The sequence below is a fragment of the Pinus tabuliformis genome, chromosome 3_2, assembly GCF_031772625.1.
Source record: "Pinus tabuliformis cultivar Carrire ecotype Pingquan chromosome 3_2, CPIR1, whole genome shotgun sequence".
In the NCBI taxonomy this organism is placed as follows: Eukaryota; Viridiplantae; Streptophyta; class Pinopsida; order Pinales; family Pinaceae; genus Pinus; species Pinus tabuliformis.
The window spans coordinates 772,986,216-772,999,096 of NC_142302.1; the positions used below are offsets into that span (position 1 = coordinate 772,986,216).

Genomic DNA, 12,881 nt, shown 5'->3' on the forward strand with positions numbered 1-12,881 from the left:
GGTGAAGAGATCTTAAAAAGATAATATTTTCATGACACATTTTTTTTTTTGTGTGGTTGATTCTCATAAGTATGAGACAAATTTTTGGATGGTTATATATCTATATATATATATATATATATATATATATATATATATATATATATATATATATATATATATATATATAGATATATATATATATATATATATATATATATATATATATATATATATATATATATATATATATATATATATTGGAGGATGTATGGATGGAAAGACAAAGTATGTTGGTTTAGAAAGTTTGTTGAAGAAACACCTTTTTCTTTTTTTGAATCCCACACATACTTGTCTTCCTGTATCCTTGCCTTGAATTCATTCAAACTAGATTGCAATTCTATTTTTTTTCTTTGCCCTGGATTGAACTAGGACCCTCTCATTTTCCATAAACATCTCTTCAATTTTTTCTTATGAGAGCCCAATGAAGATAAAAACCCGTCCTTATCAGTGTTCCATGCTTGCTCTACCATTTGACTACCTTGTTAAGTGAAAGAAGAGTAGTCTCCAAATTTCTCCAAATTAATTCTTGTTCTCAAGCTAAAAGATGTTGTCATTTTCCATCATCTTCGTAAACATGGCTCTATCTATATTTCTCTTTGAGCAACAGGTAAACAAGGGAAGATTGGTCATTTGACTAGTCACTTGGGGATGTCTTTGTTAAGCCACATTTTTCTTCAAGGATTAGAGATTTATGAATTAGGATAAAAGACATCTTCTAGGGTTTTGCTTAGGGCACCTACTTAGGCATTAGGATTAGGGTTTCACTTAGGGTTTCCATCTTCTAGGGTTTTTTCATCTTCAACAATACACATATTGACATCAATGAAAACTTTGATCCAACAAGAACCTATATTACAATGAGACATGAAAGTGATCTATGTGACAGAGTCATGACTATAATCTATGTGATAGTGACTTGGAGACTATGATAGTAATTATGATTGTAACCTTGTTACATAATAGTGATGAATCGCAATGGTTGTGACAATGCCCTTAATATGGCAGAAACCTAGTATGGTAGTAACCTGTGGTATGGAAGGACCTAATGATAATGATAGGGACCTTAAGTCAGTATCACAATGGTAATATATGGACAAGGATGTATGGAAACTCATATAACAATGACATACATGGCATGGTATGACAAGTTTGTAATTTGACTTATGAGGATCATGTATGTGTTGGAAATACTAAGAGGGGGGGGGGGGGGTGTGAATCAGTATTCCTTAGCAATTAGCACTTTTAAATTTTTTTAGAGCATTAGTTAATATTCAATTATTATTAATGTTTATGTAGTAATAACAGTAAATAAAAGAACATCGTAGACACAAGAATTTTAGGTGGAAAACCCCCTCCAGGTCAAAAACCACCAAACGCTTTTCTAATAAATTCTTTAATCTTTAGCGCCAACTGAAATTAAAGTAACAACTTCCTAGAATTCTAGAAAGTCATTCTTCTCCAACTCCCACTGGAAGGACACCCCAATGCCCTGATTTCTTCAGTAGTCAACCGAATGGATGCCCCAACATCCTAGACAAACCTACCACCCTGAAGTGTTCACAAGCTCCAACTTGTAGGCGACTTCATGCACCATCGTAGCACCTCCCTACCACCCTATAATGACTAAAATGAGACAAGAGTGTGGATTCTCGTACCAGGGACAATAATCCACGATACAATATGATTTGTAATGATTTTGACTGAACACACAATCACCCTATGACCTGCAACCTAACCATGACATCATCCCAACAGAGACTCCTATACCTCCCAATGATTCCTTTTCGACTCTAGGCAAATTGACTCTTTTACAATAATGACTCTTCCAATGATGCCACTTTTACAAATTACTCGTTTACAACTTTACAATGATGACTCTTGGCCTTGACACTTATTCACAATATACAGATGGTTGTCATGTGTTCGAAGGATGTCCCACTTCAATGCTTCCTTTGATTTGATACTTCTGCTCTGGAATTCTTGCTTGAAGTTGTACTTGAATCTTCTTCTACCTGCATGCAAAATTTGCCCGATGAAACCAATCCCAAAACAAAACAAAATACCCTTCAACTTACCTCTCCTTACAAAAAACATATAAGTGCATAATAATGAATAAATACAAATTAAAATTACAATGCGTACCTGAAGTGTGCTTATCACTTTTGTTGTTCACTTGCTGTAGTAGTAGATAACAACTCCTACTCTTGATATAGGCCTAGACTCTATGCAAGACTATATCCAAAACTGACCTAAAGATATATACAATAAAAATAGATGACATACCCTAGACTTGTGATGGACCAAGTTCTAAGCACAACAATAGAGACCATTCTATCAACTATGACAAGACAAGTAACATGAACTTACAACATCATATAGATTTAGTAAACTTGGTGAAGTGTCAAGAATATGTGGCATAAAATGTGTAGTATCAATAATAGGACATTCAAAAAACTAATTGTGACATATAGAGACTTAGAGATATAACCGAGACACTGTATATACTTACGTTGTCCTGCAAAACATATGTGAGAGACGATACTCAAAATTCAAATGTAAACACTAATCATACGTACCTTGCTGTAAGAGACTTACCCTTGACTGTTGATGTGTGGTCCTCACTATAGTGATCCTTGAATGCATGCTTTTTCTTGCCTTCTAGGAGCTCAATATTGAATCTGTTGTATCTATGTAATTTCGGATCTACAGGGTTTGGAATTGTGTCCTGTCGTATCCCTCTGAGTCCTTTCTCCTACAAAACATATGTTAGAGATGATACTCAAAATTCAAATGTAAACACTAATCATACATACCTTGCTATAGGAGAATTAACCTTGATTGTTGATGTGTGGTCCTCACTACAGTGATCCTTGAATGCATGTTTTTTCTTACCTTCTAAGAGCTTGATATTGAATCTGTTGTATCTATGTAATTTTGGATCTCGAGGGTCTGAAATTTCATTCTGTGGTATCCATCTGAGTCCTTCTTCCAACCCCACAGGTCTGATCAAGATTGGATTCTTCAAGAAAGAGTTATGCCTAATCTCCCATGATGACATGATTATAGACTGGTTCAGTAGAGTGAACTTGTACGAAGTGCCCTGTGTTACTGTTGCGACCTTCGGCCCTAAAAATGATATTCAAAAAACTAAAGTCCGTCCTATTTTTGCGACTATTTACAAAATTTGAATCCAATTCTCAGAGATAAATTTATGATGATTTTCCCAATGTCACCTGTTTGAAATGGAATTCAGGAGCCTCCAAAAACCCTAACTTCCTCAAATCATATCTCCGAAAATATAACGAACCAAGATCTGAAATTTGGTCATGAGGTTCATCAAGATTTCCACTTCTGAAGTTTCACAAAAAAAATGGTTATAGCGAACATTCCACAATGACCCATTTGAAGCCAAAAAATCCCTACAAGAGGAGGATATGAGGGTCATTATTTATATGAATGTCTTGAGTTGAGATGGTCCTCAACAAGTGAACATTGGAGGGATTTTAGGAGCAGTTTTTTTTTATTAATTATTGACTATTCAATGACCACAACCAATTATGAGTGCCATGCCACAACCCGATAGGGTTTTAGCCCACTAACGAGGGTTACTAACTTCAAACGCAAATAACCCTCAAACTGTGAAGAAATGGGAGGTGTACCATATATAAAAGGAAACATGTCGATGAGTACAACCCATAAAGAGGATATTTGATGAAAAATACTATGGGTTGTCAAGTCAAAATGACCTTGCAAGATTGGGGTAGCCCCTGATGCTGATTGGGTTGACATCAATGACAACCACTTATCAACAATATCCCCCTTTGGCATTGATGGCAACACAAGTACTCCCCCTACGATCATGACACCTCTTCCTACTGCCTTCTCTCCCCCTTTATAATCAATGGAAAAGGATAACTCCCCCTGACAAACATCCATCCTGCAGACCTATACACACCTCCACTCCCCATTTCTACTCGAGCAGATAAGAGAAAGAGTCTAATGAAAACTTGGGAGAATCCCAAGATTTTGGCGAAGATACTCAAATTATTCATGAGGTAATGGTTTGGTAAATATGTCAGTAATTTGTTCCTTTTGTGCCAACATATTCAAGCTTGATATTCCTTTCGGTGACCTACTCTCTAACGAAATGATATTTGATCAGAATGTGCTTCTTTTTGGAATGCATCACAAGATTCTTGGATATACTTATGGTGTTGGTGTTATCGCAAAAGATGGGATTATTTTCATCAAACTTGACTTGAAGATCTTACAAAGTTTGCTTCATCGAGAGAGCTTGTGTACAACAAGCTGCCGCTGTGATATATTTTGCTTCTGCTGTGGATAACGAGATTGAATACTGCTTTTTAATTAACCATGAAACAAGAGAACCACCTAGATAGAATATTGCTCCACTGGTACTCTTATGATCATAAACACTTCCTACTCAATCTGCATCTGTATAAGTTTGGATAACCAAATCATTTCCTTTCGGATACCATAGAACATATTCTGATGTGCCCTTAAGATATCAAAGAATTATTTTGACGACAATAATATAAGATTATTTTGGTGTTGCTTGGAATCTTGCTACTTATCCAACTGCCTGCATCACATTAGGTCGGGAGGATGTCACATATAGGAGAATACCAATCATGGATCTATACAACGTTTGGTCCACAACCTTTGACGAATCTTCTAAGCTTAACTTGCAACCTGTTATCATGGGGGTAAGGACTGGCTTGCAATCTTCCATCTAGAATTTTTTGAGCATTTCCTTGATGTACCTGGTTTGATATATGAATATTCCTTTATCTTACTGAGAAATCTGAAGCACCAAAAAGTATGTCAGCTCACCAAGCATAGACACTTCAAACTCACTTTGAATTTTTTTGTGACAAAGTCTTTACTTAACATGTCATCATTGCTTCCAAAGATTATATCATCCACATATACCTTGATAATCGTTAGGTTATCTTGATCCACTTTCACATAGATATTGTTGTCAGGGCTTCCTTTCTTGAATCCTTGTCGATCTAGATACCTATCAAGATGATCATACCAAGCCCTAGGAGCTTGCTTGAGACCATATAGTGCCTTCTTTAATCTGCAAACGTAGGTTTCTTTGCCAATGAGCAGAAAACCTTCTGGTTGTTCGATGTAAACTTCTTCTTCCAATTCACCATTCATAAAGGTTGACTTCACATCCATTTGGTAGACCTTGATTTTTCTCGAGCATGCATAGGTGATAAACATCCTGATAACTTCCATTCTAGCAACAAGAGCAAATGTTTCTTCAAAATCGATTCCTTTAACTTGTGCATATCCTTTGCAAAATAATATTGCTTTATTCGTGGTAACTTGTCCATCCTCATTCAATTTTTTTATGAAGACCCATTTAGTTCCAATAACATTTTTATCCTTTGGTCGTGGAACCAATTCCCAAGTTTCGTTCTTCTCAATTTAATCTAGTTCTTCATTCATAGCGCGACCCAGTGTTCATTTTGACTAGATTCCTCAAAATTGCTAGGCTCAAAAGTCGCTAAAAGGGTAAGATGTGCTTGCTGTGATGAACGAAGTTGTCGACTTCTTCTCGTTCCAATTATTTCATTTATGTTGCCGATGATCTGATTTGATGGATGAATCTTTTGATACCATTATATTTAACCTTTTGGAGAAACTTCTTGTACATCCTGCTAATCATTTCGTATTTCTTCTTGGTTGATTGGTGTTTCCTTATTTGATTGGTCTTGTTCTAGAGCTTCTTCTTCATCCTTCACAGATTCTACCTCAATCCCCTCAGATTTTCTTGAAGAAACGATCTCATTGTTATCCTTTAGAACACAATCTTTGTCAAAAGCAACATTTATACTTTCAACTATTTGTTTTTGCCTTATATTGTAGCATCTATAAGACTTTCTTTTGCGTGAATAACCAATGAAAACACCTTCGTCAACACGGGAATCAAACTTGCCCAATTTTTGGTCTTCTCTTTTGATGTAGCATTTACTTCCAAATATTTTGAAGTATTTGATGTTAGCTGGTCTTCCTTTCCATAGTTCGTACGAAGTCATGTTACAATTGTTCCTGAGAAGGTCTCTATTTATAATGAATACGGAAATATCAATTGCTTGAACCCATAATTTATCATCTAAGTTTGTGTCTTTTAATATGGTTCTAGCCATTTCCTGTACGACTCTATTTTTTTCTTTCAGCTACTCCATTCTGCTGTGGTGTTCTGGCTATTGAGAATTGCCTTTTTCTTCCATGTTCATCACAATATTGCTGAAATGCTTTGGATGTGAATTCTCTTCCATTATCTCGTCAAAGACATTTGATCTTCAAATCGGTTTCATTTTTTACCAATTCCTTGTATATTTTGAAACATTTGAATGGCTCAGACATTTTCTTCATAAAATTGACAGCTGTCACTCTGGTGTAATCGTTTATCATTAACATAAAGTATAATTCACTGTGTAAACCTTTTGTTCCCATAGGACCACATAGATCAGTATGTATTAATTCCAATGGATGTGACACAAAATGTTCCTTTGTCTTGAACTCAACTTTTGTCTGTTTGCTGTGCCGAAAAGATTCACATATCGTATTGGTAGGTTTTGATATTTTTGGTATTTCTCTAACTAATTCCTTTTTGCTGATCTTGACCAAATTGTCAAAATTTATATGTCCCATTCATTTGTGCCATAACCAACTCTCATATTCTTTTGCCAAGAAACAACCTTTAGGTGTCTCATCCAAAATATATATGTCATTTGGAGCTCTGCTTGCTGTAGCCACAATTTTACCAAACTTGCCTTTCCTGATTTCACATTTCTTCGAGTTGAATAACATCATGTGTCCTTGATCACACATCTATCTAGCACTGAGCAGATTGTGATTCATATTTGCAACCAAAAACACATCCTTTGCTAATGCATCCTTGCTTCCAACAGTGATCTTACCTGCTCCTATGACGTTTGAAGACCCATCATTTCCAAAAGACAATGTATCGTCATTATTTTCTTTCAAGGATATGACCTTACTTCTATCTCCAACCATATGCGTTGAGCAACCATTGTCAACATACCATACGTTTCTGTTGCTTTGAGCCTTGAGAGCGAGAGCACACCTTTCAGTCTTCCTTTTCCATACGTGTTGATTATGATTTTGCAAGAATTCCTTTGAAGAACTTCCAAGTCTACAATATTTGTTCAAGTTTCCAAAATTGTTACATTCGTAACATTCAACATCATCTCTCAAATGATCAAATCTATTAATATTCTACTGAGTTATGGAATATCCATTTATGAGAGATCTCCTGGAATTATATTCAATCCAAACATACATGTGACATTCTGAAGCTCTATATCCAAACCTTCCACATGAATAACAATGACCATAAAAGATAGGTTGATACCTGGGAGGAAATCTTCTTTGAGGAATTGTCTTCCAAGGTTTTGCCTACGCGTCTTGATCTCTCGATCTAGATGGGAGATCTACCTGATTGGTAGATTTTACATATACATCTTCTTTAGTTGTCATAGAAGGACTTGACTCCTTTTTGAATTTTTCTTTGTAACCAAGACCAGTCTTGTCGTTGCATGATCACTGGTTGCTGATGAGTTTGTCCAAAGTCTTTGAGCTATTGTCATAGTTTTGAAGACTTTTTCCATTTTTTACTTCCTTTCGTAAAGAAATGATTTCAGCTTCCAATGCTTCTCTTTCCTTGTTTCTTTCCTTTAATTCTTTCCTCAACGATTCTTCAATTTGTTTGTATTCTTCAACCTTGATTTTAAGATTTAGGACCTGTTCCCTTTCTGTCTTTAATTCATCCTCAAGAGTGTTTACATGCTTCTTCTCGGCCTTGAGCTCTTTGATAACCCTAATCACTTTTTTTTGAAATTCAACCTCAGTCATTTCTTCTTCTTCGTGTCCTTCTTCGTCAGGTGCCTCTTGCTTATTGTGCTTGGCCATAAAAAATACTCTTCCATTGGGTTCTTCTTCAATATCATTGTCTTCTTCGGACGAGGAGCTATCTTCTTTGGAGAAGAAAATTTTCTTAAACCATTTCTTCTTGCCTTTCTTGTTGAACTTCTCGGGACTTTTATTTCCTTTCGTAACAACCTCATTTTTGTAAGGACATTTGGCTGAAAAATGCCCAACCTCACCACAATCAAAACATATTAATGGAAGTTTACTTTTAATTTTTCTTGTACCTGTTCTCATTTTCCATGAGAAATAGGCAAATTCTTTATCTGAGATATCTTCTTCATATTCTTCCTTTTCCTCATCCTTACAATTGCAAGTTTCTTCTTTCGGAGTCTGCTTGTCCTTACTATTCTTCTTGGATGCCGCAAATGATGTTTATAAGTGAGGTGTGCCATCCTCTTCTTCAATCCTCATTTCATATGCAATAAGAATTCCATGCAATTCATCTATGTTGAGATTGGTCAGATTCGATCTATCCTCAAAGACAGAAACCCTAGGGTTAAATATTGTTGGCAAGGTTCTGAGGATCTTTCGGACAACAATTTTCGTTTCAACAGGTTCTCCCAAACCTTTCAATGTATTTGTTGTTTCATCAACAAGTTGAAAGTATGAATAAATACCTTCATCTTCCCTCATTTTGAGTTACTCAAATTTTTCCCTGAAAATTTGAATTTTTACTTCTTTCACCTTTGAGTCAACTACATATATATTTTCAAGCTTGCCCCATACCTCTTTAGAAGTTTTTCAACTCAGTACCTTAATATAAAAAGATTCGATAAGCCCGCTGATAATAAAATCTTTAGCCTTCGCATCATATACCCTATTTTTCTTACCTTGTTCATCCTGGGTTGGTGTGAAGCTTTTGTCAATGATTTCCCATACTTCGTATCCTTGCGCCAGCAAATGAACCTGCATTCTTCCACTCCAAAGTGCATAGTTTTTTTTTTTTCCACTGGAAAAATCCGTAAATTTCATTAATATGAAAATTTACATATGTAGATGCATGAAGCATATGCCATAGTCAATCTGTTGTATCTGTTCTTTTCCAAAATTTATCAGTTTTGGATTGCTGTAAGTATTTACCTCGCAGGGTATTCAGTATGTTGCTATTTACAATATGCCTTTTCGGCATCTATCTAGCTGGAAATAAACACAAAATTACAAAAATGGCTGTATATATACTGCTGTCATGTGCATGCATGTTCCTTTTATGCTGTATGGTGACCCGTGGTTGGATATTCCGGGTCTATGTAAGGACGATGGTAAATTTTTTGCTCCTGTTGGTCTTTGATCTCAGAGATCTCCCACATGCCTCTGTCCATCATCGCTGCCTCCTTGGATAATTTATCAGCGTCTTTGTTATGTTCCCTGTAGACGTGTGAAACAGTGATATTGTTAAATGCTGCTTTGAGTTTGAGAACTTCATTCAATATTATGCTGAGTGTGTGTATGTGACATGTGGATGTGCCATTGATCCAATTAATGATGATCTGAGAATCCCCGAATATGTTGATACTATTGCATTGGTGGCTCAGAGCAAAATGGAGTAAATGACGCAGTGTGATGAGTTCTGTGAAGTTGTTGATTCCGGCTCCCAGTCTGGCCTTGATTTTATAAAGGTGATGCTCGGATAGATGGATAATTATGCCGCCCCCACAGCTCTGTGAATTTGCAGCTCCGTCGAAGAAAGCCCAAGGGATGCATTGGTCGATGTGAGGAGGAGGGGTGGGATGTCTAGATTTTGGAGGGGGCGGGTCTGGTAGCTCACTCAGGGCGGTGATGATACCAGCCTCCATCAAGGGCCAATGTATCGGCTTTTCTTCAAATATTAACCGGTTTCTGGCTTTCCATATAGACCAGTTAACGATGATGGGAAGATTAATATTTTTTGAACCTTTGTTTCTCTTATCCCATTCAGTCCATGCGTTTATGAGGTCTGTTCCATTCCATTCACCCGAGTATTGCGTGAAGTTCTTGAGGTTTTTCCATAGGTTCAATGTCGCCTGACATCTCAGAAAAATGTGTTCTGTAGACTCAGATTCTTCTCTGCAAAGAACGCACCAGGTAGGACCATACTGTGCCCTTTTCATGAGATGTTCTCCGGTGGGTATTTTATCCCGTAGGATGCACCAGGTGAAGAGCTTTGATCGAGGTGATGCATCTAATTTCCAGATATTCTGCCACCAGCTAGCAGTGGTGTCGGGCTTCTTGTAAGAGATCAGCTGAAGGTAGCCTGCCTTGGGGGTGTAAAGGCCGGATTCGGCCAAGTTCCAAATGAGTTCGTCCTGCCCCTCCGTAATTTGAATGTGCGATTCATGCAGAGCTTCTCTGTATGCTCTCCAAGTTGGGTGCCATCTTCTGGGGAGGTTTAGCTGTTGTGCAGATTTCCATGCCTGGTGGAATATATCAGATTGTTCACGATCCGCGATCTGTGCCATTACATTGATTTCTTGAGCTGAGAGGTATTCCACCAGCTCTCGGGGCAGTATATGTCTCCCACCATTGCCTGCCCAAGGATCGAGCCCAATCCTTGCCCTATTCCCATCTATGATACACCATACTAAGTTATCTCTGATTAATGGCAGTGAGTGTAAGAGGGCCTTCCATATAGATGAAATGCCTGTTTTGTTCCATGCTGGGAGTCTAGCCCAATCGATGATGCTAAGTGGCCAGATATATTTGTGGTAGGTGAGTCTGGTCCATAAGCTTTGGGACGTCAGAAGGGCCCAGCCCATTTTCCCTGCCAGGGCTTTGGCAAATATAGGGAGCTCCTTTAACCCCCAACCTCCCCATTTCTTTGGTAAAGCAATCTTATTCCAGCCTATCCAGGCAAAGATACGCTTATCCTGGTTGCCTGCCCATAAGTATCGGTTGCATAATTGTTGTAGTTTTGCCAGGATGTTTCGAGGTATCCAAGCCAGTGCCATCCAAAATACCGGCGTTGCTTCAAGAACTGATTTGATCAGGGTTAATCTCCCAGCCCTGGAAAGGTATCTGTGGCTCCAGCATGTTAATCTTTTTTCCACTTTTGCTATCAGCCAAACCCAGTCTGTGATCTTTTGGCATGTCGGCTTTAACCAATATCCGAGATATTTTAGCCCCCTGTCCAATGGCTGAGGTGTGTATGGAAATGCCTGCCTTGCCATATGGGTTTCGTTTGCTGAGGTACCCACCAGAGTGATAGTGGATTTCAACCGATTTACTTCCATACCTGTTGCTTGTGAGAAGAGACCTAGAATGCGGATGAAAGTAGATGTGTCCTGTATGCTGCCATCCAATAAGATTAGGACATCATCTACAAACAATAGGTGAGTGAGGTAGCATTCATCAGTGATTTTGAGGCCCCTGATTGACCCATCCCTTTTAGCTGCGATGATTAGCCGGCTTAGAGCTTCCATGACCAATAGGAAGAGGAGAGGTGAGAGAGGACAGCCCTGTCGCAGCCCTCTTTCGGAGTGGAAGAAATGTGAAGCAGATCCATTGATCAAGATACTGAATGTGGGAGATGTGATGTAGGCCATGATCCAATTGATGAGGGCGAGGGGGAAACCGATATGGATAAGAATCATTTTGATGAAGAGCCAGCTGACTCGGTCAAAGGCCTTGGAGAGGTCTATCTTCAGAAGGATACACTTGAGGTGTTTGGTCCAGATGGAATGAATCGCTTCTTGGGCAGAACCAATAGCTTCATGGATCTGTCTATCTTCCAGGAAGGCAAATTGTTGGGGGGCGATGTGTCGAGATAGGATAGGCTTGATCCTATTGGCTATGATCTTCGAAATAATCTTATAGAGCACATTACACAGAGATATGGGACGGAAATCATCAAAGGAGGCAGGGGAATCAGATTTGGGGATGAGGGCGATGAAAGTAGAGTTGATGGCATTATAAAGACTGCCCGAAGTTCTGCTCTCCTCAACCACCTTAAGGATATCTCCTCCCAGAAGTTCAAAAAAGGCGGTGTAGAACTCTATTGTCCAGCCATCCGGCCCAGGGCTTTTCTCCTTCTGAAACCATTCGAGTGTACTTTCCAGTTCTTCCATAGTGATGGGAGCAGTTAGACCATCAGAATCCTCTTCCTCTACAAATCTGGGGAAGTGAGAGGCCACATTGATGATTTCAGCCAGATTTGTGCCAGCAGGGCTTTTGTATAATCCCCTAAACTGTGCAGTCCCGAGTTGAGAAAGTTTGTTAAAAGTGTCCGCCAGTCCACCTTCAGGTAGGGGGAGGTCCCAAATGGTGTTCGTCACTTTCCTTCCTTTTGCGTAATTGTGGAAAAATCTTGTATTTTCATCTCCGGCTTTGAGCCAAGTAGCTCTACTGCGCAGTCTGAGCGACTCCTCCCTACTTTTAAGTATGTTATTCTTTTGATTTTCCAATTCCACCAGCCGAGCCTTATCTTCTTGTGCTATGAATCCCAAATTTCTCTCGTCCAGAAGAGCTTGCAGTTCTTCTTCCACTGTCGTGAGCTGCACATCTTCCCTTATCTTCTTATCTTTGGCCCAGTTAATCACAATGTGTTTAAGTTCCGTTAGGTTTTTAACAAAACCTCTAGCCATCAATGGTTCCCTGTCAATGGGATGTGTTCTCCAGTAGTCCGAGACCAATTTTGTGAAGCTCTGGTCCTGAAGTCACGTATGATTAAACTTGAATGGCGCTTTTGGCTTCTGATGAGTGCCCAGGATCTCCAATATAATTGGGGAGTGGTCGGATATGCCCCCATTACCCACCTGCTGTTTATAGTAGTGAAGCTGTTGTATCAGCGGGCCTTTCATCAGGAAACGATCCAGTCTACGGGCCAGAGCAGCGGTCCCTACCCTTCTATTTCTCCATGTGGGAAGGGGCTTCTGCAT

At 38.6% G+C, this 12,881-nt stretch overlaps 1 protein-coding gene across 1 annotated transcript; it reads right to left on the bottom strand.

Annotated features, from left to right (window-relative positions):
* Nucleotides 1-9,236: 9,236 nt before the first annotated feature.
* On the bottom strand, nucleotides 9,237-12,587 carry LOC149182908 (uncharacterized). Its single transcript, XM_089414719.1, has one exon. It carries the CDS (start codon nucleotides 12,585-12,587, stop codon nucleotides 9,237-9,239), a length of 3,351 nt encoding a protein of 1,116 aa, XP_089270845.1.
* Between the last annotated feature and the right edge of the window lie 294 nt (nucleotides 12,588-12,881).

What these genes read in the sequence shown, in the direction of transcription:
- LOC149182908 (XM_089414719.1), bottom strand. Translation starts at nt 12,587, where the DNA reads ATGGCTAGAGGTTTTGTTAAAAACCTAACGGAACTTAAACACATTGTG.